At 38.2% G+C, this 23,282-nt stretch overlaps 1 protein-coding gene across 1 annotated transcript; it reads right to left on the reverse strand.

Annotated features, from left to right (window-relative positions):
* Nucleotides 1-847: 847 nt before the first annotated feature.
* Nucleotides 848-23,282, reverse strand: LOC131463697 (nuclear receptor subfamily 5 group A member 2-like). Its single transcript, XM_058635588.1, has 7 exons — nucleotides 23,047-23,282; nucleotides 21,570-21,688; nucleotides 21,295-21,436; nucleotides 19,667-20,322; nucleotides 7,358-7,477; nucleotides 6,368-6,515; nucleotides 848-4,404 (listed from the first exon to the last, which is right to left on the reverse strand). Exons 1-7 carry the CDS (start codon nucleotides 23,066-23,068, stop codon nucleotides 4,151-4,153), a joined length of 1,461 nt encoding a protein of 486 aa, XP_058491571.1. The 5' UTR covers nucleotides 23,069-23,282; the 3' UTR covers nucleotides 848-4,150.

A 23,282-nucleotide genomic window follows, 5' to 3' on the forward strand; every position in this document is an offset into this window, starting at 1 on the left:
ATGATTTGGTTCTTCAAAGCGATTGTTGCAGCAGTTGTCCATGTGGTCTGCAGTTGTGATGTGGTGGATGTTCTGCCAAATTGTCTGAAATGCCTTTGGAGACAGCTTATGGCAACATTCGATTCACGGGCAACAGCTCTGGTGGACATTCCTGCAGCCGGCATGCTGACTGCTGTCTAATCAGCATCTTGATATGCCACACCTGTGAGGTGAGATGGATTATCTCGTGCTCATTAACACAGATTTAGACAGATTTGTGAACAATATTTGAGATAAATGGTGATTTTGTGTAAATAGAAAATGTTTTAGATCTTTGATTTCAGCTGTTGTTCAGTGTATGGTCACATCATCAATCCTGATTTATACTGGGTTGTGGAACTCTGTCAAATGAGTGTAAGAAATGGACAGAAAAAATTGTCATTCCATATGTTCATTTCATAATTTTGATTTGATGGCTCTGCGTCCATGAAGATATTTTATTTTCTACAGGCAAAGCAAAATGTAATGTCTCGTCAAGTTTGTTAAGTTTACTCACTCAGGTTTTGTTTTCATATGCACTTCCTGTTTTATTTTGTATTCACCTTTCCCTCTCGTTTGAGAGACTGACCTCCTTCACGCCACTGTGATTGTCTGCCCCGCCCCTGATTGCTTTCACCTGTTCCACCTGTTTCTCCTCAATTTTATCCCCTGCCATTGTCAAAGCGAAGCTAAAGTAGCACAGATTTGGAAACAACTAAATAAGGATGAGACAATGTAAACTGATAAGTGAATGATCCTGCTGCTCCAGAGAATTCAAAGTTAACTTTTCTAAGGTTATTAATTGTCAAGTAATAACAGCTGACACATGTGAAGCTTTATTTCTTTGAGTTTTATTGGTTTGATGCTATTACAATAAAATATATTTAAAGAAAACAAAAAAGCTTGGTCACTGTCTCTTCACGTCAAATTAAGATTGGACATACTGTTATCTCACAGGAAGGGAAAAAAAAGTGAACAGAAACAAAGGCAATATCAAGAGAATCAGTTCCATACATTAGCACTTTGACCTCGACAGAAAGCGGAGAACTTTTTTGTGGGTTGAAATGTATCTTCGTCTTGCAGTAGATATTCACTTCACAACATAAATATACTGTACAGAGTGATAACATAGCTCTCTCAACTGTGTGTGTGACAGAGAGACACAGACATTAATTTAAGGCCAGTGGAGTGATTGTCTACGAAACCTTCAAATGATGGTCTAAATGTGCCAAGGTTGATGGATGAGCATAGAAATGTCCACAGTGTGAAAGTTGTGCAGCACAATATTGTCACAGTTTGTCCAGTGGCATTGAACATCATTGTCATCATCATGAGGAGGCGAAAAGCCTTTACAAAGGGATTTCATACATGTGGGGACAAAACACACTGATGCTACTTCTCATTGCAGCCATAGATAAACACTGACTGCTAAAAAAAAATCACAGTGCAATGTAGTTGTATTGGGTGCCTTCAAATGAGACTCAACTAGGGATAGGCATAAGCTGGGATGGAATATGAGCCAGTAGGCTCTGGGCACACTGGAAAAGAAGGTTTTAAAGAAAAAGCCACAACTCAAAAACGTCCTACGTTCAATGTTATGAATATGACATAAGGGAAGTATTTAAATGTATTTATCATGTGATTACGGTAAACAACACCTCATTTGAAGGCACCAATAACTTCAGGTTTGGTATCAGGTGTGTAGGGTTGGTAAAGGCCTAGGTCTGATGAAGCTTCATATAAAATCTATTCAATATGTCGGTGGCCAGTGATGGTTACATGAATCCCCCTGACAAGAACAAAGAACAACACTGTCTCTGCAGCAGCAATGACCAGACCACTGTTGAAAATGTGTTGAAAAGTGACACAAATGTCAGAGTGACATGGCACCTTTGTTTTCTTCTCTAAAGACACTTGAAAATAAATGTTAACAGATGCATCTCTGGCGTTGCTCTGTTTTCTATTTATTTTTTGTTTGTTTGTTTTGCCCACAAAGCACAGTGTGTACTAAGGTCACTCTTTTTTTTTTTCTTTACCTTCTCCTCTCTATGTTGTCTATGTCTTATTTCTCTCTACTTTTCAGTTTCACTGATAAGAGTTTGATGAATAATTTCACAAGATTGTTTTCACATTTTACCAATCTATTAACGTCTAAATAGATTGGAACAAAACTATACTGAGTCCATGAGTCCAGAGTTTTTTTCTTGTTCTTTTATGGTGAACGTTTAGAAAAAGAAGTGCAGGGATACAAGCAGAGCCAGTTTAGTCTAAAGAGGCCACAGTGTGTTGTCTGTCTTCATCTAAATAGTAGATAGATAATAATTAAAATAATGATAATCTTGGAATCATTGTGTTGCATCTGATGTTTGGACCAACAAATTATCAATCTTTACCCTAAACTTTGTTTTCATCTGACAATGAAAAGTGCATGTGAGCTCACCTGGCAACTACACAACTGATGTTCCCATGCAAATAGTCCCATTCTGTGCGTTGAGAGGAAAGTCAGCCCACTGAGGACCAGATATAGCATTAAAATTCCTATCACTTTTGTATGCAGGTAGCAGCTATGGACAGCCCATGTTAGTGATTCTGCACTGGTGGACTCTTGACCTAAGTCAAATATTTTGCAGGGCAAACGTGGCCTTCCAGAAAATGTTGCTATTTCACCATTCTGCAAAAGAGCCCATTGTTAACAACCTGTAGCTCTGGGTTCTCTCAAGGGCAGTTTCAGTCATTACGACACACTGGATTTACAGTGTGCACTGTCCACATTTCACACCACTAACTTTAAAAACTGAAGAAGCATCTTGGATGAGAAGTGAAACATCTTCAAGACATCTACAAAGTTCAGTTGGTACTGATTCTGTGCATGTTTCAAAAAGGCTGTATGAGCAGAATCACGAGAAAAAGTGCACAATTTTGCTCTCTGACTGCTATTATTTAAATATGTTTGGGTGATTGCCACTCTGTCCTGAGCTGCGATCATCACATGAACACTCAGAGACTCATTTCATACACAACACATGGCAGGAGGTTATCTTTACTATAGCCTAGGCAGTAGGCAGTTGCTGGTGCTGGTGTAACAATCATTCCACTAAAGCAGGGGTGTCAAACTTAAATGACCTGGGGGGGCAATGAGTGTCTAGTGTGGTCAGGAGGGGGCAAGTCAAGTTAAAATAAAACTTAAAAGATTTTCGGGGAAAAAATAACTGTTCAGAAGGAGTGGGTGATATGAACTTAGAAATGATATCCCAGTATTCCATATCCCGATCTCAATAATGATATCATGACAATATTCCACAGAATTACACAATAAAATAATTTGTTTTGATTTGGAACTACATGGTTCACGATAAAAAATATATTTATGATGAAGAATTCCTCTATAAATAAGAAACTCAGCCATTATAACTTGATATTGAGTGGCGGACCACATGAAATCAATTTGGGGACCGCGAGTTTGAGCACTGAAGGGACCGGTATGCTTGTATCCCAGTGATTCCCAAAGAGTGTGTTCAAACTCAAAGATGGGTTGCAGGAGATTTGTTGGGGGGTCTCCAAATAAATTTGCAAAATGTCTATATGCTTTTAATAACACGCATAAAAATAGGTTTTAATGTATTTACCAAAGATCGCTTTGTTTACTGATTCATTATGATATTCAGGCTGATATTATGCTATTAGACTGATGCACATGTCTGCTCATATCATGATTTATATTGTGTTATGATTGGCATCTGTAAAAAGTGGGTCCCCATAGAGAAAGTTTGGGAAACACTCTCACTCTCTATGAAAGCACTGACACAGTATGTACATCTGTAGACATGTAAATGAGAGACATGAGATCAAATGAATGTGTGGTTTGTAGAAATGTACAATGGCAACACATAATGCTGGATGCTGGGTTTACAGGGCAGTTCTGTGGGACATAGAATATAAAAAAAAACCTCAAAAGAATATTTCTTCCTCTCCAATTCAAACAAAAGCTCTTACAAAGATAACCCATTGTCAACCATTTAGATTTTTTTACCATATATCAGTCAAACTTTCCCTCACCAACTCAGTCTCACCTAGACAAACAACACGTGATGATGGTGGGTGGGCTTGGTATCCTGCACAGCATGTCCCTCTCTCACACGCATGCTCGTTTGGCATGCAGCATCTCAATGAGCAGGTTGTTGCAGGGCACCTCTCCACTCAGGTGCATGTAGCACAGATAGTCCTCGGCCTGCGTGCTGAGGGACCGCAGCTCAGGCAGCCTCACCACCAGCTGGCTGAACTTCTCTTGAAACTGAGGGTAGCTGGACAGGGTGTACTCCAGCAGAGCCCCGTTCACCTGCTCCTGGACGCCCTCTACGAACGCCTGGTTCTCCAGCAGCTTCACATCTACACACACACACATATGCAATAAAGTTACATTGTTTCTGTTCACATACACCAAATACAGGCAGAATAATATCAAAAGAACCCCATAACTAAAATTACACATGGCAGCTTTAAAATAAGCAGAATAGTGTGAAATTAAAAAGAAATAAATGTGATTCTTATTTTGAGTGAGATGTCCCATCCTTGAAATATTAGATTGGTTTGTCAAAAAGGTCAATTTAATTTAATATGTGATGGCAGTTTTAGAGTGTCCTGGTTCCTCCCAGGCCACGCGATTAGTGCAGTGGTTATCACTCTTGCCTTTGCAGTGAGTGAGTGGTTCCTCCCACAATCCAAACACATGCAGAGGTTCATTGCACACTCTAGGTTGAACCCCAGCCTACCTACCTACCCCTACCTCACCTTTCACCCTATGTCAACTGGGATTGGCTCCAATTCCCCCGTGAGCTGGGAGAGAACCGAAAACTCATGCACACTCAGGGAGAACATGCAAGAAAGCCATTTGAAAAACATAAAGCTTACCAAATGTTCTGTTTCCATAAAGTAGAAATAAACATTAAAGAATACATTTTTATAGACTGTGCTTTGTGATGCATTTAGGGTTTCTGGAATAGCATTTTCCTTTTTCTGATATCCAATCCAGTGGTTTTGACCATTATTTGACCAATACTGATACTGAGTATCATATCGGAGCATAAGTAGCTATTGAAATCTCCACAGTTGGATCTAACCTTGAGTTAAGATCAGTTTGTTTTTGTAGATTTATCTGGTTGCACCTCTGAATGGAAACTAGTTAGGCTTAATGTCAGAATGGGGTCATGCAGACAATATAGTTGCACTCAGGCCGTTCAGAGCAAATATTCAGTATTCAATTTTTCTCAGAGACGTTCTGTCGATTTGTTCTAGTATTACATGTTTAAAAAAGGTCTATGTACAAATATATGAGACAGAAGAAAGAAATCAGTTTGACAGTTGCATTCAGTAATGTTCTAAATGCCAGCTACATACTGTATGTTGTATCTATGCTTCTGTGGTGTGTGGGAGGCTGAGTGTTTGTGTGCATGTGTGAGACAATAGGCAAGCCCTCGGATGGACCGGCATTCAGCATCAGCTGAGCCCATCTTGGCGAATCCATTCAGACAGTAATTAAATGTTTTGAATCAATGTTCTGAATCATCTTTTCAAACTGCTTAAGGGCAATTAAATTACCCCCCAACAAACCTGACTCTAAAGATGAGGTTGAGGGAGAGGGAGAGTGCGAGCAAAGAAGCTGCCAGCAAAGACAGCAAATATTTTCTGCCTATGACAAGTGCTCTCACCATTCAAAAGCTCTTTGTTCCCTGCTCTGCCAGCACTAAACAGCAAACACTTCTGGGAATCTGGGCAAGCTACATCTATGCTCTCTCCATCTGCACAAGCCGCTACATGAATGTTGGTCGTACCATCGAGTGACAGAGCCATCCATTACGCTTCCTTTGAATGCCATTAGTGGACAATGGAGGAGGATGTCTTTGTTAATATTGGCTTTTGTCAACCCTAGAAATTTAATTAAGTGAATTTATTGGAGTGAAAAAGGGCCAGTTTGAAAAATGCTTGTAACCTTATAGATAAATTGCCACTGCGCATAATCTGCAACTGTGACATTTTTTTTCATTAAAATGTCACTGTCGCTATTCAAATGTTTCCAAAAGACAGCATCAATATGCCCCCGCATGCAGCGGCACCACAGACTTGATGGGTTTTTGCATCCCATACATGTAGAGGCCCCACGCCTTTCAAAGCATATTTTGTTTTTAATTGGTCAGTCAAGGATAGATCAGTCTTACTTAAAATATTACAGAGGCTGTATATGAAATATTAATTATGTTTTCCTTATTTGAATGTTTTAGCCTGACAGACCCTCTGATATGTTTGATACAAGATGGCGGTATTTCTGTGGAGAGTAAACTTAAGGTGGACTCACTAGGGTTGAAGAGGAGGAGGAATTTAAGACACGCAATCTCCCTGCGGTCAACCTGCAGAGCCCGCAACCTCGTCACCAGCTCCTGACCTCTCTGCACCAGACTCGACAGAGTCGCCTCGGCTTGGGACAAGATGGACGACAGCTCGACCTGCAAAACACAGACTCACGGTTATTTCTCATTGCCTTTTTTTACTGTGTTTATAAGACTTGGGTGTGAACCCTCTCACGTGAAGCACTTTGAAATTCCGTCCCAGTTTGTAAACTTGAAGATTGTTGTTGTGATTTCCTCCCTTCTGTGTTTTTGGTAATGTTGGTAGGTTGAATAAGCTTTTGTGGCTGCATCCTTTTTTTTTTTTTTAATGTTTATTTATTTTGCACAATGAAGAAAATCTGTCTGCTAAGATATAAGAATGAAAAATATTGTCTTAATTTCACTACAGAAGAGACTGACTTGACAGCTGTTCGGCTAATATATTGAATATCAGCAGAAATCCAATATCAAGTGTCCCCAATATTTTGTCCTCAAAATTGATTTGCAACAATAAAAGGACATATCACACACAGAAAAGCTCCAAATAGCAATAGCATCAACAGAAAGACATAGCTTTATATTGTATAAACAAACTTTTTATACCAAGTACCACCTGAGAAAATATTGAGCTCTCAAAGTAACACCATTAGGTGTAAATAGGCCGAGCAAAGTCAGCAGGAGGCAGATTTATTCCCAATAAGATAATTTGCTATCTCATTATGGTCAACATGAGGAGAGTTGTAACAGAAGAGGACACAAGGGAGAGGACAAGATGGAGGCAGATGATCTGCTTTGGCAAACCCTAAAGGGAGAAGCCAAAAGAAAAAGAAGAAGAAAGCAACACATGTTCATTCTCTTGAGAGTTGGGCCACAAACACAAATCACTGAGTATGAACATATTAGTACTGCTATAAATGTGTGTGTGTGTGTGTGTGTCTGTATTGATGGAGCGTTGTTACCTCCTGGCCGGTCACCAACAGGATACTGTCTTCCTTTCCATGCTGCACTTGTCTGAAAATGTGATCCAGGACCAGAAGTTCTGACCAGCAATTATGAAGTAGTTTCATTTGATCGCCGACCTTCACAGAGAGACAACACAAGTGAAAACAGATTAATCTTAAGGTCATGCTCACATACACGTACATGTCCCCCTCCTCTTTTTGTTGAGGGTTAGGGTTTAACACTGAAAGACAATGTTTTTTCAGAGCAGTTAATAATTGTGATTATTCCTCTCTCACTGTCTCCATCAGCTTCTATTATCTCTTGTGTTATGTTCTGTATATAATTCTGCTCACTTTAATCATTTTACAATTGTCAATGCATTTTCTTACCCTGTTTTTGTGTTTTTGTGTTTGGTCATACGATGTTTTATCTTTTCCATTATATAATTGTCTCTGTTTTATTTGTATTATTTTATCTTTTTATCTTTTAAATATATTTGATTTTGTTAGCTTATTTTAAAAAATTTGTGTGGTTGTATTTTGTGGACTTGATTTTAATGAGTCTGCACAGCAGCAGCTTGAATCTATCTCCATGTATGAGAAACGCTTTATAAATAAAACTGTCTTGCCTCGCAAAGCCGCCCTACTCTCAAACTATGGTAAGATAAGAAGAGAGGAGAGAAATGAAGTGATGCTTGGAGGTATGTTTATGTCTCTGTGTGTGTGTTTCCAACATGTGTGTGTGTCCTGTCCTATGTTGTGTATTTATGAGCATCGTCTGGGACCTGTTCACCTCTCGCAATAATGCCCCCCATCTGCTCTGCTCTGGATGGGGGGTGGGGTGGGGGTGTAATATTGTCCGCACAGTGAACCGAAGGACATGCAGCCATCAGTAATTTTCTTTCCGCAGGTGCTAATAGGCACAAACGCATTTGTCGGACACAGAGCTGACAGAATTACTGTGCATCTGAATGAAACTATATATCAGTGCATGAGGAGAGTGTTCCAGTGTTGGTGACCACACAAAGACACATACACAGTGAGAGAGACTTGGTAGGGTTTTGGATTTGCAGTGATAAAGGAAGGGGTATGGAGTAAGAGGTCTCAGCGACCTCCTTCACTTCCTCTTCAGCAGGAGTCGGACACTCAGCTGCTGCCAGAGAATTTTAGACCTCACTGTTCCTGCCCGTCTGTGTCATTAGCAGAGTATATGGAAGTGGGTTGACCAAGTGTCACACAGTGTCAGGTTATATACTACACGTCGTGGTAATGATTTACCCACGAGAGCCACATTGTATCTCACAGCTGTGACTTACAGATCAGTGGGATTAAAAAGCAGGCATCATTTTCCTGCTTCAGAGATGAAACAGCAGCTGCTTACAGCACTGGAGGAGGAAGGAAGGAAGGGGCATGTTCATTCAACATTTGTCTGCTGTTGTTGCAAACGTGAAATGGTTAGAGCACAGAGGAAAAAAGTAAGGGTTAGATTGCAGTGGTCAGTGTATATGTATACAGTGTATATCACTGCCTCAAATTATTCTTTATACTTTTCCATGATTTTTGAGAAAAAGTTTAGTTGGATAAAATAAGCAATTTTCAATTTTAGTCTTGTTGTTGCACTGGGTTAGGGTTAGGGTTGTTGGCACTGGTATTTTGCCTTTAGGATTATAAATTCCACTGAGTTGATTTGAATAAAATGTTCCGCAAATACTTATCCTGCAACATACTTTATATTCACACAATCTATTTATTATTCAGTTACTGTATATTTATTGTCATAGAACGTAAATGTCACTTAATACCTACAGTATGTCATGTTTATATTTCATGTTTTATCTGCTGCTAATGTGTTTTCTTAATCTATTCCTTATGTTCTTCATTCATTCATTTATAAGTGTCATTTTAATTCAGAAGGAGCACATGTAACGCACACAATTTCCCCATGGGCAATAATAAAGTATTCTGATTCTGATACTTGTGGTATTTGGTATGAATATTTGCTTAAAGACGTACAAAGAAGTTACATTTGATCATGATGATACCTTTGCAGACTGACTTCATTAGAGCCAGGAACAGCCATTTTAATCCATTTATACACTCAGCATGCTTCCTCATTTGGAGAATTGACAGTTTTACATGTTTTATATGAAGTGGTGTCTGTGTTTATAGTGTTGTCAGAGGGATGATCATGTTAATGCAGACACAATAGTGTCAAGCAGCAGTAGCTGTTGTTAAACAGCACATGAAACAGCGGCAGTCGGTCACTGTGAACTGCTGAAAACAGTCTGACACTAAAACTCACCACATGGGATCAGTTGGAAATGTATAGACTTGCTTTTGGCCAGGGTTGTCAGGGGGCCAGAATTAAAAACTGTGTCCTAGTCAAGGGCCAAATGAGGTCAAATAACATATAATTCAGAACAAATCAAGCTTGTCCTCTGCTGTATTTAAGTAGAACACTAGTCACATGTATCTAGGCCAATAATTTGCTGTACTCAATGATTTTAACTCGATGTACAAAGCTACAAGAGCAGAAAAATAAATCAGGGGCTGAGCCCACTTATAACCCTCTGGTTCCGGCTCTATGTTTTCAAAATCCACATTTCATATGTTTAATTCTTTTACGGGTGAGGTAACTTGATAAGCGAGTCAATGGAGGAGGAAAGACAACATATTATCTCGTGGGCCGAATGCACTTGCATTGCGGCCCGGATGTGGACCACGGGCCCTTGAATTTGACACACGTGCTACTGTATAGGCAAACAAAGACGTGTGTTGCACCTCTTCAACAAACCTGTTATGCTCCCGCTTCCGATAGAACAAGATGCAAAACTGTCTCCAAAAATGAAGGATGTGGTTTCACTGGACACTTTGAAAGTATTTTTAAATGACTTGGAGGCAGAAACATCTGGTTTCTTTGATACATCATTTTATTGAATTAGGCTATGAGACAGAGGTGTGCTCTCAGATGTGTTTGTGTGTTGTGGCTTGTTTTTATGAATACCTCAAGAGTGACTGCCTTTAATTTGGTTAATATGCTCATACAATGACATTAAAGATTTCAGATTCTGATTTTGAATCAAATATTTTACAGCCCAGAGAGAGCGGGAGAGAGAGAGAGAGAGTGGGAGGGGCTCGTTGCCTTGTCAGAGAGTTTGAGCAGGATGGATCAAAGACACTTAATTTCATTGATTCGGCATTATGGCCAACTAAAATGACAGACTTTGATAGAGTGAACCTCATAAGTGTGATGGCAAAACAAACACATTTCTCCAAGCAGATGCAGAGGCCAAGGAATTTACCCATGTATTTGACATATTCCCAAAATGGATGGGACAAAATCGATAGAGACTGGATAATATATAGCAGCTCAAAAAAGGCCTTATGAGAGAAGGAAGGAGGAAAAATCGAAAATCGAAAACACAAAGGAGCAGAGTGGAGGAGGAGACAGAATACAGTAAATAGTAAATATTCATTTATTTCTTAATAGACTGAGAATGCCACAGACTGTCAGCTGGCCTGTTACTGAGTACCAAAACACTTATGAACCATAGGGAGTGAGGACATTTTGGCTGGTCCTCATTCTGTCACCCCTTAAAAGGCTTGTTGAGGGTTATGACTCGGTTTGAGGGTTAGGGTTAGAAATAGGTTTAGGTTAAGGTTTATTTGTGATAGTTATGGATGTTAAGGTAAGGGGCTCGGGAATGCATTATGTCTATTACGAGTGTTCTCTCTACAAAGTGTGTGATGTAAATGTGTGTGTGTGTAAGTCCCTAGAAAAGATTGTAATGTAGTTTGAAAATTAATTAAGTCTGGCCATGTGAATATGATCTCTTGCTGATTCTGTGAACATTTCAAGTAATTTAGTCATTAATTAATTAACATTGAGTAATTTAACACTAAAATGAACACATTTTTTCAGAACCTTTTGAATCCTGTCATTGATACTAATACTGCCGGACAACTGGACTCCCCACTCTCCCTTGAAGAAGTTGCAAATGCAATTAAAGCTATGCAGTCTAGCAAATCCCCAGGCCCTGATGGGTTGTTTGCAGTTTTAAAGAAATTCAGATTAGGTGATTCATTTATTTCTTGGATTCACCTTCTTTATTCGTCCCCTAAAGCCAGTGTCCATACTAACAATGTTTATTCTGATTATTTTCCCCTTGAACGTGGAAGTCGCCAAGGTTGTCCTTTGTCACCTTTGCTCTTTGCCATCACATTAAGATCTTCCCCCTTATTCAAAGGAATCACCCACAATGGAATTGAATATAAATTAGCATTATATGCGGATGATTTGTTATTGTATATAACTAATCCTACACTTTCTATCCCTGCTGTTTTAGGTATTCTGGAGAACTTCAGCACCTTTTCAGGTTATGAATTAAATTTGGGGAAAAGTGAGTGTTTTCCCATTAATACTGCAGCTTGTCATCTTCAACATTCAGATTTACCTTTTCAATTTTGTCCATCAGGGTTTAAATACTTAGGCATTAACGTGACTTGTTCTTTATCTACCCTTGCATCTGCTAATTTCACTCCCCTTATCTCAAAGATTACGTCAGATATTCAAAGATGGAGTTACCTCCCCCTTTCATTAATTGGCAAAATTAATGTTATTTAATTACATTTTACCAAAATTTCAATTTTTATTCCAGTGAATTCCTCCAAAATATTTTTTTGACTCACTGGACAAGATAATTTGTTCTTTTAATTGGGGTGGGAAATATCCTAGGATTCGTAAAACTTTACGTCAGAGATGCAGACTTAGTGGAGGACTTGCATTATCTAATTTTCTAACTTACTATTGGGCTGCTCACACCCGTAAACTCTGCTACTGGTTAACATTTCCTGAATCCTCTTGGTGTAATTTGGAACTATGATCCCATAGAGGATCTTCTATTCCTGCTCTTCTTTATTCCTCTTTACCTACAAAATCCTCTCTATATACTGATAATCAGGTGGTTCTTAACACACTCAAGATCTGGTATCAATTTAGATGGCATTTTAAATTTGTAGCTGCATCTTCCTTGGGTCCTTTAAATAACCACCATTTGTTTCCTCCATCACTTTCGGACTTGACATTTCCTGTGTGGTGTGACAACGGTATTACACAATTCAACCATTTGTATGTAGATGGTGTCTTTGATAGTTTTGCCAATTTGTCATCTCGCTATTCCCTCCCTGTTACTCACCTGTTTCCCTGATTTCCCCTCTTTACCTCCAGAACAGTGATGGGAAACCATGCTATCATTTGTCCCTCATCAAAGAGGAATAATTTCAAAGTTGTACAATATTATCTTGGGTTTTGGCAACCACTCAAATGCTAAACTTAAGTGTACATGGGAAGAGGAACTGGGAATCCAAATACGGGAGGGGTCCTGGGAACAGGCCATAGCGAGGATACAATGTACCACCTTGTGCTCGTCTTGGACTTATCCAATTTAAGGTCTTATACAGGGTGCATTTCTCTAAGTCTAGACTATCTAAACTGTATCCGGAAGTGGAAAATAAATGTGATAAATGCCACGGTTCTCCTTGTCATCTTCACCACATGATTTTTCTTTGTCCTGATCTGAAAGGTTTCTGGGCGGATTATTTTACAGTTATGTCCACTGTTCTTGGGGTACATCTCCAACCTTGTCCTTTGATTGCTATATTTGGGATTCCTGACCCCTCACTTGCACTTAACTCTACACAAAAGGACATTATAGCTTTCACATCCTTACTAGCCAGACGTTCCTTATTGTTGCATTGGAAGTCTGCTAAATATCCTTCTATCGCTCGGTGGTTGAAAGACATCATGTTTTTTTTAAAACTTGAGAACATTTAATTTATGATGGGGAATGTACAGTCAAATTTTTCCACAAATGGCAACCTTTTATTTCTTATTTCACTAATTTAGAGGTACTACCCGAATGAATGTGTGCCGTTATTGTTGTACCTTTCATATTGCTTAAATAACTAGTAATATGTGTGTTGGTCGTGTTGAGCTGAGGTGGGGCGTGGGTGGGGGGTTGTTTATTGTTTTTTTTATTTTCATTTTTGTATGTGTATATGTGACTATGTCCATATGCATATGTTTAAAAACAAAAGGAAAAGGTAATTGTATTTCTTTGATTCTTTGAAGTATCATACGGTATCTTTTTCAATAAAAATATTTGGGAAAAAAGTGTATTAAAAAGTGTATTAAAAGTGCATTCTTTTGAAAACTGTTTCTTCAAATGTGTCTCAGATCGTGCATCTCTGTTTCATGGCGCTGAGTGAATATGTTCCATTTAATTTGAGTGGAACTCTTCACAATCTTCTTGGACATGCTACTTGAAGATTTAATGACGGTATCCACTGAGCTGTCTCTAGTAGCAGCACATTTATGATGTCTGTTGTGTGCCAACAGCTTCCACATCCAGCAGATGAATGGAAGGTCAAACATGAGCCACGACAAAGGGCCACCTCTGGGAGAGACTGCAGCAATCAATAGCTTCCATTCTGCACACTATTTAACAACAATGTAGACAAGCTCAGTGCAGAGCTGCAGTGGAGAGAAAGAATTGACATTCCCCCGTTATCGTCTGCATGGAATGTCATAATCCAGCCCAGGGAAATGGCTCTTTCAGTGGGGAGGCTTTCTTTGCAAAAATATGCTCAGCTTTGTTCTCACTGTGCATGTTAGCCATCCACTGTAGGTAAAACTGCAGCTGGCAGCAGAAATACAGAAACATCAGGTGTATAAAATATGTAAAACTTAAACTAAATGTTTTGCTTTCTAAGTCTGTGTCTCTGTATATTTGATGCAACAAGTAATGAGATTACTCAAATACAAGTTTCGGGTAAGGAAATGATGGTTTGCATCTCGCCAGAAGTGCAACAAGCAGAAAGTGCAAGAAGGATTAATGGGATCTCTTAGTATAAATATGAGTATAAATATAAATGAGCGCTATAAATATAAATATATTGTAGAGATTATTATATACAATATCATTTGCATAAAATTTTGAATTGTTCAATCCCTGAGGGTTTGTAGATATTTATTTCCTGTCTTCAGAAATAAAATTCTCTCTTAACTGAAGAAAGCACTCAGGGAGAACAAATCTCCTAAAAGGCTGCGCAGTTTGCAAAATCAAATCATTTTGTAACCTGTACATCCAGTTTGATCAGAGTCTGTGATGAATGTGTTGGCAGTATAGTGTGGGGGTTTTATGTTTGTACATCCTGTGCTCAAAAAAGAAATTCCATTATATTATTTTGCAGAAATGATTCATATGTTTTATATCAATTGTGTATACATAAGTGACATCATTTTCAATTATTTAAGCTCATTCATGTATTGGGTATTTACTTATTTATGTATTTATTTATTTATTTTACTTTTATTTATTTATTTTTGAGCATTGTGTATTTGATAAGATCATTTACCACATACTTTTGATTCTCTAACTGCCTATTATTTCCTGTAGTGCTTCTTCATCTGCAGACTGGTGAGACAGCGTTTCCTCAGCTCCTGTCTTAGTTGTATCTGTCGAGGTGTGTGAATGTATCTGGATGGGTAAATGTGTGACTGGGTGGGTGGGGCTTTTTTATGGAAAGCACTTTGTGTGTAAAAAGTGTTATATAAATAAAGATAGATTGACTGAGTGGAATAGTTGGTGGTGGCAGCTGACATAGACTTTTTCTATCACACATCTGTCAAACAGCCACCAGGAGGAACTTGGTGTTAAGTGTCTTACCCTCACTCATCCCAGTCAACGCCAAAACACACAAGTTAAATTACTATACCTTTGATATCCATGTAAATATTATAATTAGGTAGCATGAATTCTGATAGCTCCCAAATTGTGTCTTAAAAACACATAATTTCTCCTTGGTGTTCGACTCAGTGTGAATTTGCTTTATTACGGTACAGCACTTCCGTCATCTATGTAGTTTTCAAATGTGCTTTATCAATAAAGTGGATTGGATTTTGGTTCAGAAAATATGTTTAGTTGTGTGTCAAAATAATTTATAGGGTACAAGGTTAATTTTCACCATCATTTCCATTCACTTCCATTTCTCACAAACACAAACTTGTCTTTTAATGGAATCAAATAACTCACAGTGACATCATTGATGAAGTGAACCTGAAAACATGTTTACATTATGACAAAGTCACGAAATGTTGTTGTTAATGGTTTCTCTGTCCGACAATTTGTAATTGTATTTGAGCTGAAGCCACATTATGAGGAAACTTTAAATCTATTACTATCTACTTCATATATCAGATATAGCTTTACAACACAGTGTCAGCTCACAGCAATGACAGCATGATTCAACTTTCATATGTGATTTTGTGTTGGTACTTGCAGCACTCCGACGTATAGGGGGCCATTGTGATCCTAATTTAACATAGAAGTTACCCTATGTAACCCTAACCCTAACCCAACATGGACTACGCTTTAATTTAAAAAAAAAATGTGGCACTTATGAATTGAGGTCAGAATATCATCTTTCTGTTTTCAGCATACTGTGTAGAGCAGAATCAGTTTAAAGTGAAGAGTTTTGAATTTTTGTATGACTGAGATGCAAAGGCAGGCTATCACTGAAAACATGGCTGCTGATGGGGACACAGTCAAAAACATATTTCAGCCACACCTAATAAAATCACTCTGCAATATAATCATATTTTTAATATCTTTAAAATATTAATTATACTATTATAAAGCTTTTTTTTGATAAGTGCATTAGACTGCCTTTTCTGACTGGAATCTACAGTTAGTGAAACTCTTTCTCCCCAGCACCAGAGTTGTTGATCCACTGTTGATCCGTCAGTAAATTCAAATGTGATATTAAAATCTTGTTTTAATCTCATTAATCTTGCAAGACTAACAACGATGAGTGCTTGCAGCGGAAACCCATTTTCAGACTTTACCCAGCAACAGCAACTACTATTTTTTGATTGGCTGATCTATGTGAATAGTCACAACTGATGACAGCTTGCTGTTTGTTACTTACTGAAAATGTATGTGCTGGTTAATATGTCATTTATTTCCATTTTCAGACTTCTACTGTGTTCCTCGGGGACTGGACAGCTGCTCACGTTTATTTAGGGACATGTATTTTGTTAAATACAGGTAATGGAATTTATGATGCATTCTACCGCGGTACTAAATGTAGCACTGAATGTCACATGATCAGTGCGCTGGTCATGTTAAATAAAAAGTATATTAATGTAACAGCTTTGCATTCTGTTGTTAATGTAAACAAAAATATTCTCCATGTGCCAGTTGTGAGGAATCTTTGTATAATTAACAGTGTTAATTCTCTAAAAATGTTTTCCTAACCAACTAAGAGTGGTATTGTAACTGAAATCAAATCGGAATTGAATTGAATTGAATTGAATTGAATTGAATTGAATTGAATTGAATTGAATCATGAATCGAATCAAATTGAGACCTTGTGAATGAAACTGTTTCAGGAAATGGGTGGCGATACCCAGCCGTATAAACGAACTTCAGTATGGTTTTAAGATAATTAAAGATGAGCTCCCCTCTCCTCTATAAGTAATGGAGAGAACGTTTTGAACTAAGTATCCTTTTCACTGAGGCTGATACCTTGTTATTGCTGGATGCAACAGCATGCTGTCACGACAATGTGGCCTTTGTTTGTGTGAAAGCGATGGAAGAAAAGTAACTAATGAAAATATTAATCTGAGTCCTAGCTGATGTTCTCACACATGAAGAATGCACATGTCATTTTTAGCCCTTTGGTGAGAGCAGATGACTCTTTAGTTCAGGGGCCAAAGGTCATTGGTTTGCCTTCCCCCTGTTGTTGTTTAAATGTAATGATTTGCATAAAATTAAGCAACAAAGTCAACTGATCATTCATACACACAGTGCATGACAACACAGTGGATCAACAACTGGTTTATGCTGTGATGTGAAATTACCCTAACACAAGTAGCTAGTTAGTTAGATTTTTTAAGTGACTTTCTGTTTAATATAATTTTGCCGATTCCATGTATTTTTTAATCGATATGTGTAATATTTATTGTACTTCAGAAAGGTATTCAATATAATAAATATGATGATTACCAGTGCAACAGCCTTTAAAACCAGGGAAAAGTCTTCACAGATCGCAATATGATGATATCCAAAAAAAAGAGCATATCTTGTCTCATAGAGCCCAAGTGTTAAGGAAATGACTTAGTATTACAGTGACCTTCAGGATGATATGCCATATTTGTATTTCTCCATTATATTTAGATATTTTTCATTCAAAAATCAACATGAATTAAATGATGAAGCATAATTTAATATATCAGCCATAGATATAATAAACTCAAGCATTCTTATTTTCAAACAGACCATGTTTCGTGTCTGTGTTTTTCTATGTGGACCCAAGAAACAACAACACAACAACACAATAACAACATATAAACCAGAGGGAGTGAAGACATTTTGGAAAATTAAGACTTTTTGTCTGGTCCTCCCAACTTATAAGGACTTTTTGGAGGGTTAAGACCTGGTTTTAGGGTTTGGGTTAGAACTGGGTTTAGGTTAGGTTTAGGTTAAGCGTTAGGCATTTAGTTGTGGCGGTTAAAGTTAGAGGGTGCTAGAGGGTTAGGGTTATGCATTATATCTATGAGTGTCCTCATTAAGAATGCTGCACAGGAACATGTGTGTGTGTGTTAACGTGGGCAGGTTCAGATGCATTCTCTGTGATGAGTGAACAGTGATGAGTCAACTATTTAAAATGACTTTTTTTCCCCCACCTTAACTGCCACTGAAAACTCTGTGAACTCTATTATCCCAGATCTAAAAACAAGCCAGCTCGTCTTAAAAAGCACATTTTCAAAATGTTATATAATTCCATTTATTTTTAGCACCCTAACACGTTACTTGCAAATGAAAAACAGAAAAAAGTGCATTGACAAAAGGAGAGGAGAGCGAGGTGACATGTCCTTGCCAAAGCTTGAATCAATGGGAGAGCCACAATATCTTCAAAATAGCAGAACATGATGTTCAAAATCAGAAATTTATCCAGTAAGTTATTATTTATGATGATTTTAGTATTCCTGCATGGGTAAATGTGTTGTATGTTGTTTCCATATGTTGTTTATTAAAAGATGTGATTTAAAAAAATGGAAGACAGTGTTTATTCTCTGTTGTTTCTCTTTGGGCTTTGTGCTATTTCTGATATTTCAAATTTCTGTTTTAATTTGTGAATCTTTCCCTAAAAACATTAGGAGGTGCTGGAGACGACATTATCATTCACAAAAAGCAGAAACACTGAATGCGGTGTTCAGGTCTTCGGAGCTTTGTGTTCTGAGCCAGCTCATTTATTCAAATATGACTTATTAATGAGTAAAATCAGAGGGATTGATGTTGACGGCAATGACATTGGGAAAAAAAGAAGCGCGTTGCAGCAGGGTACATGTGGCTCTCATTTCTTTCTTTGCAACATTCATTCAATTCATTCATTTCATGTCATTACTTCTTTCAGTGATGTGCAGCGCAAGAAAAAAAAAGAAGAAAAGATTACTGAATAAAGTGAGTCGCTGTGTTGGCACATGAACATTCACAGACATGTTTTTTATACAATGTAATATAAAAAAATATATTGATATTTTAGAATATGTATAAAAGATGGACAAATGAAGCATATATAAATATATATATATATATATATATATATACATAGAGAGAGAGAGCGAGAGTATAGATAGAAATATTACACTTTGTCTTTATAACCCACACAAAACTGTAATCTATGGCAAACATTATGTCCTTAAACTGAGCGTGATATTGCCAAATCCTATTTTACAGCTAACTATGATACATCAAAAATGCTCATTGTCTGAATATATGAAAGGTTTACTAAATGAGAGTGAAAATTAGAGATTTAAAAAAGAAAACATTGAATAAAAAATTCATTTCAATGAATATCCAATATAAAAAGAGAATGCTGAACACTCCCAATGAAAAGTTGCAGCAGTTTGTTTGTTAGATCAAGATATCAATAATAGTAATAGTATTATAATTATAATAATAATAATAATAACAATAGTATGTATGTATTTATGTATGTATGTAATAATACTCAAACAAATATCACAGTAGCAACGTTTTCCTAAGATCTAATAGTACATAAATCATTAGGTTTTTATTTCTACTTTTTCTAAGTTTGGTGAACATTTGTCGGGGGCGACATGCTGATGCCTTATACTCTTGATGTGAGTATAATAAATGAGTATCCCTGTCTGTGTGTGTGTGTGTGTGTGTGTGTGTGTGTGTGTGCGAGTGCGAGTGCGAGCGAGCGCGCGCGCGCGATAAAGAGCTTGTTATTACTCACCCTGAGCTCCTTGAAGAAGATGCAGCTGCGAGCCCACTCCACTATGGAGAAGAGAGTCTGGTCCGCCATGCGACACATGAGGCTGAAGGTGCTGGGCTTGTCCAGTCGGGCCCGGCCGCCCTGCTCCTGCTGCAGGTGCGCAACAATCTTGTTCTGCACCGCGAGTTCGTCCGGGTCACAGCGCAGCAGCTCCAGCACGAGCGGTGGCAGGTTGGGCGGCTGCGGCGAGGTGGACGGGTACATGTCTGGATAGGGGTATCCTGTGAGGGACTCGGGGGAGCTGGTGTAGTCAGGACACTCAGCTTTAATGGCCCTGCTGGGGAAGGCTGTGTACTGGTACTGAGTGGTGAGGGGCACATGGGACTGCATGGCCATACCCAGGGAGGGGGGTCCATACAGGTTGGCTTCGTAGTCTGTAGGGGTGAGGGAACTCGGGGTGGAGGGGAGCAGACTTTTGGAGATGGCGGGCAGGGTATGCAGAGTGCCGGTGAAGCTGTAGTCAGCCTGCAGCGGTGAGGCCGGCGGGGCAGCGGCGCTCTCCAGCTTGAAGCCGTTGGATCGTATCAAAGCCTTCTTCTGTTGCTTCAAGGCCCTGTCTCTCTTGTACATGGGGCCAAATTTATTCCTTCCCCCACGCATGCGGTCTGCTCGCACCGCTGTCACACAGAGGACAAGTGGTAAAGAACAGATTTGCACGCCATGAATTTCCCATACACAACCAGAAAACCAACATTTTGTCACAATGTTACATGTTTTCCCAACGAAATCCAAACTATCCCTGAACACTTGTTGAGTCATATGTTTTTTGCTTGCCTTTTTAGGGCTTGAGAAGAATCCCCAGAGTGCGCAGCTCCACTCCTTCTTGTAGCCTAAATAGAGCTTTTGATTTAAAACAGGGGAGTCTCCGGGTTTTATCAGTAAGTCAAGAATGTGTCCTCTCTCTGCTACGGAAGCAGGTGTTATCCTGCATTGCTGTCTGGGAATTAATCCCACCATCCCATGTGTATGGAAACAGCATGAGAGCCATGCACAAGGCCACAAATCAAGAAATGTTTAGACTTTTTTTTTTACTACAGTAATCATGTAGATATATTGATTCAAATATAAAAGCAGCTACTCTTTTATTCTCTTGTGTGCTGCTGTCTGTGAATAAGCACTGAAGACATGAGGAGAAAGCTCAAGAAATGTCATTGTACTTAGTATAATGATTAATAAAGATTATTCTGATTCTGTATATAAACTGTATGTTGGTATTATAGTATAGATTCCACACTTAGTGCACATTTGTACATGTGTTCCAAGTTTGAAAAACCAAAGACATTAACTTGATTTATTAGTTGACAGCAAATGCAACATCTGCGGTTGTTTTTTATCATTTTTCCAATTCAATATCACCTCACTTTGAATATGAACGTGCAACAAGAAAAAGACTCAAAAACAACAAGAGTGACAACAACTATAATTAATTGAATTTATAGTTACATTTCTATCAATAATAGTCAAGCACAGGTTGCAGAGGCGATTTTGCTCAGGGCCTCCATAAAGACTTGAGACGCACTGTAATATTCTGAATAAATGAACCCATGAGGGCAAATTGTTGAAGTACTGGTCCATGCAGCCACGTTTACCTTCTAGCCTCATCCCGACATTGAGGCATTTCTGGAAGCGACAGAAAGGACACCTCTTCCTCTGGGTCTTGTCTATTTTACACTCTTGGTTTTCTGCACACGTGTACCTCTTGTTGTTCTGCACTGTTCTCTTGAAGAAGCCCTGGAAACACACGAGTCACTCAGAGGCTCAGAAGAGTTTATAATAATATGAATCATTGTATTTTTTCTATTTGGAACAATCATTAATAGATAGCATGGTGGGACTGTCTGTGTAAATGCATGTGTCGTTATACCTTGCAGCTCTCACAGGTGAGTAGACCGTAGTGGTATCCAGACACTTTGTCTCCACACACAGGACACAGTTCTTCCAGGTCCTCATCATATGTGTATTCCATCACCTTCAGCGTCACACCTTAACACACACACCACACACACACACACACACACACACACACACACACACACACACAAAGCATAAATCACATGCCATATATTGCGAGTTATTAAATTTGGGTGTGATTGAAGTATTTCATTCTTATTCTTCTCGCTATTTGATTGTATTCCTGATTTTTTATTACATTTACTGAGATGCAATGTATTATGGCATTAGTGTAAATTATACAAATAATTTTATGTTTTATAATTCAAATGAACATGAATGACTATGTCTTATTTGTTTTTTTCAGTGCTCAACCACAAGCGAATATGCACAAAAATCGAATAAATATTTATAATATATGTATATAGCAATGCTACAACAATAATATATGTAGTCATTCTAATTTAACTGTCCCTGTACGTTTAAACCTTTTTTTTATAAATTCAGAGGATGAATGTATGTATAAAAATATAATATGGCCTCATAGATTACATGGTAATAACACTCATGAATTACATTTCACTATATGATCATATTTAAAAAAAAAAAAAGAAGAGGTAATCAATATCATTATTTATAAAAGTTTATTAAATAAAATTTGTAATTTAAAAAGCCTATTTTAACTACGTGGATCTGCCTGTAACAGCCTTAAGGAATGTTTCTGTGCGTGTGCTTTATTTATGAGAGGGGACAATTTAATAACATAATAATAAAAGTTTTGGAAATACACACGAGATATGTGACAATTTGATATGACGCGACATACAATGCTAATGTATATATGCGCCATAGGCAGAAAAAAACCTATTTAAATACCTTTACTTGTATTTTTAATACCATGTTCTTTAAGTCCCCCTCTTTATTTTATTTTTCATGACATATTTATATATGAATCGATGTCGATCACAGTTCGGCGCAAATCAAAGATTTACGCGCTCTTGTTCCACGGGCCCTCGCAGCGGAGAATGGACAAGTGATGCCGCGCGCACGATTTACAAAACAGCTGTGCATGAAAACAGAAAAACAAAACAAATCTATTACAACAATTAATGCGCGCCCGTGTTTTTTTTAAAAAAACATTCCTTAATAATAAACACGTTTATTTTTTTTTTATTCTACAGTATTCAAAACACCATATAGGCTAAGTAAAAAAAAAAAAAATACTCGATATGGCGCTACTTTTCATCGTTTAAAATAAAGCAAACAATTAGAGATTCTTGTGTCATTTGATTTGTTTTAATTATTCTTTAAGATGCCTGTAGTTGAGTTATTAACTTGATCTTGATTTAAAGATCTGCGGGTGCCTTACATATTTATATAAATGCTTTAAATAGCTGTATACTACAGTGTAGAGAGCATAGAGAGCAGTAGATGAAGATGCACACACTTACCGTGAGCCTTGTCCCCCAACATCTGACCAGCAGTGCAACGCACTCACTGACAGCAGTGTAATGAGGAGAGCTGGGAGCAGGTGGAGGTGGTGGTGGTGTTGGAGGTGCTGCTGCTGCCGCTGCTGCTGCCGCAGCCTCGCATGAACTGCCCAGGTGATGGAAATAAAACACTCCAATCCTGGACAGACACTGTGTGTGAGCACTGAGGAGATCCGAGTGAAACTCATTCAGTCCGC

Source organism: Solea solea, chromosome 8 (genome assembly GCF_958295425.1).
Source record: "Solea solea chromosome 8, fSolSol10.1, whole genome shotgun sequence".
Classification (NCBI taxonomy): domain Eukaryota; kingdom Metazoa; phylum Chordata; class Actinopteri; order Pleuronectiformes; family Soleidae; genus Solea; species Solea solea.

Coding starts and splice junctions, on each gene's coding strand:
- LOC131463697 (XM_058635588.1), bottom strand. CDS start 23,068: ATGTTGGGGGACAAGGCTCACG. Junction 21,689..23,046: donor GTTGGGGGACAAGGCTCACG/GTAAGTGTGTGC, acceptor GTGTGTGTTAAG/GTGTGACGCTGAAGGTGATG. Junction 21,437..21,569: donor TCACCTGTGAGAGCTGCAAG/GTATAACGACAC, acceptor GTGTGTTTCCAG/GGCTTCTTCAAGAGAACAGT.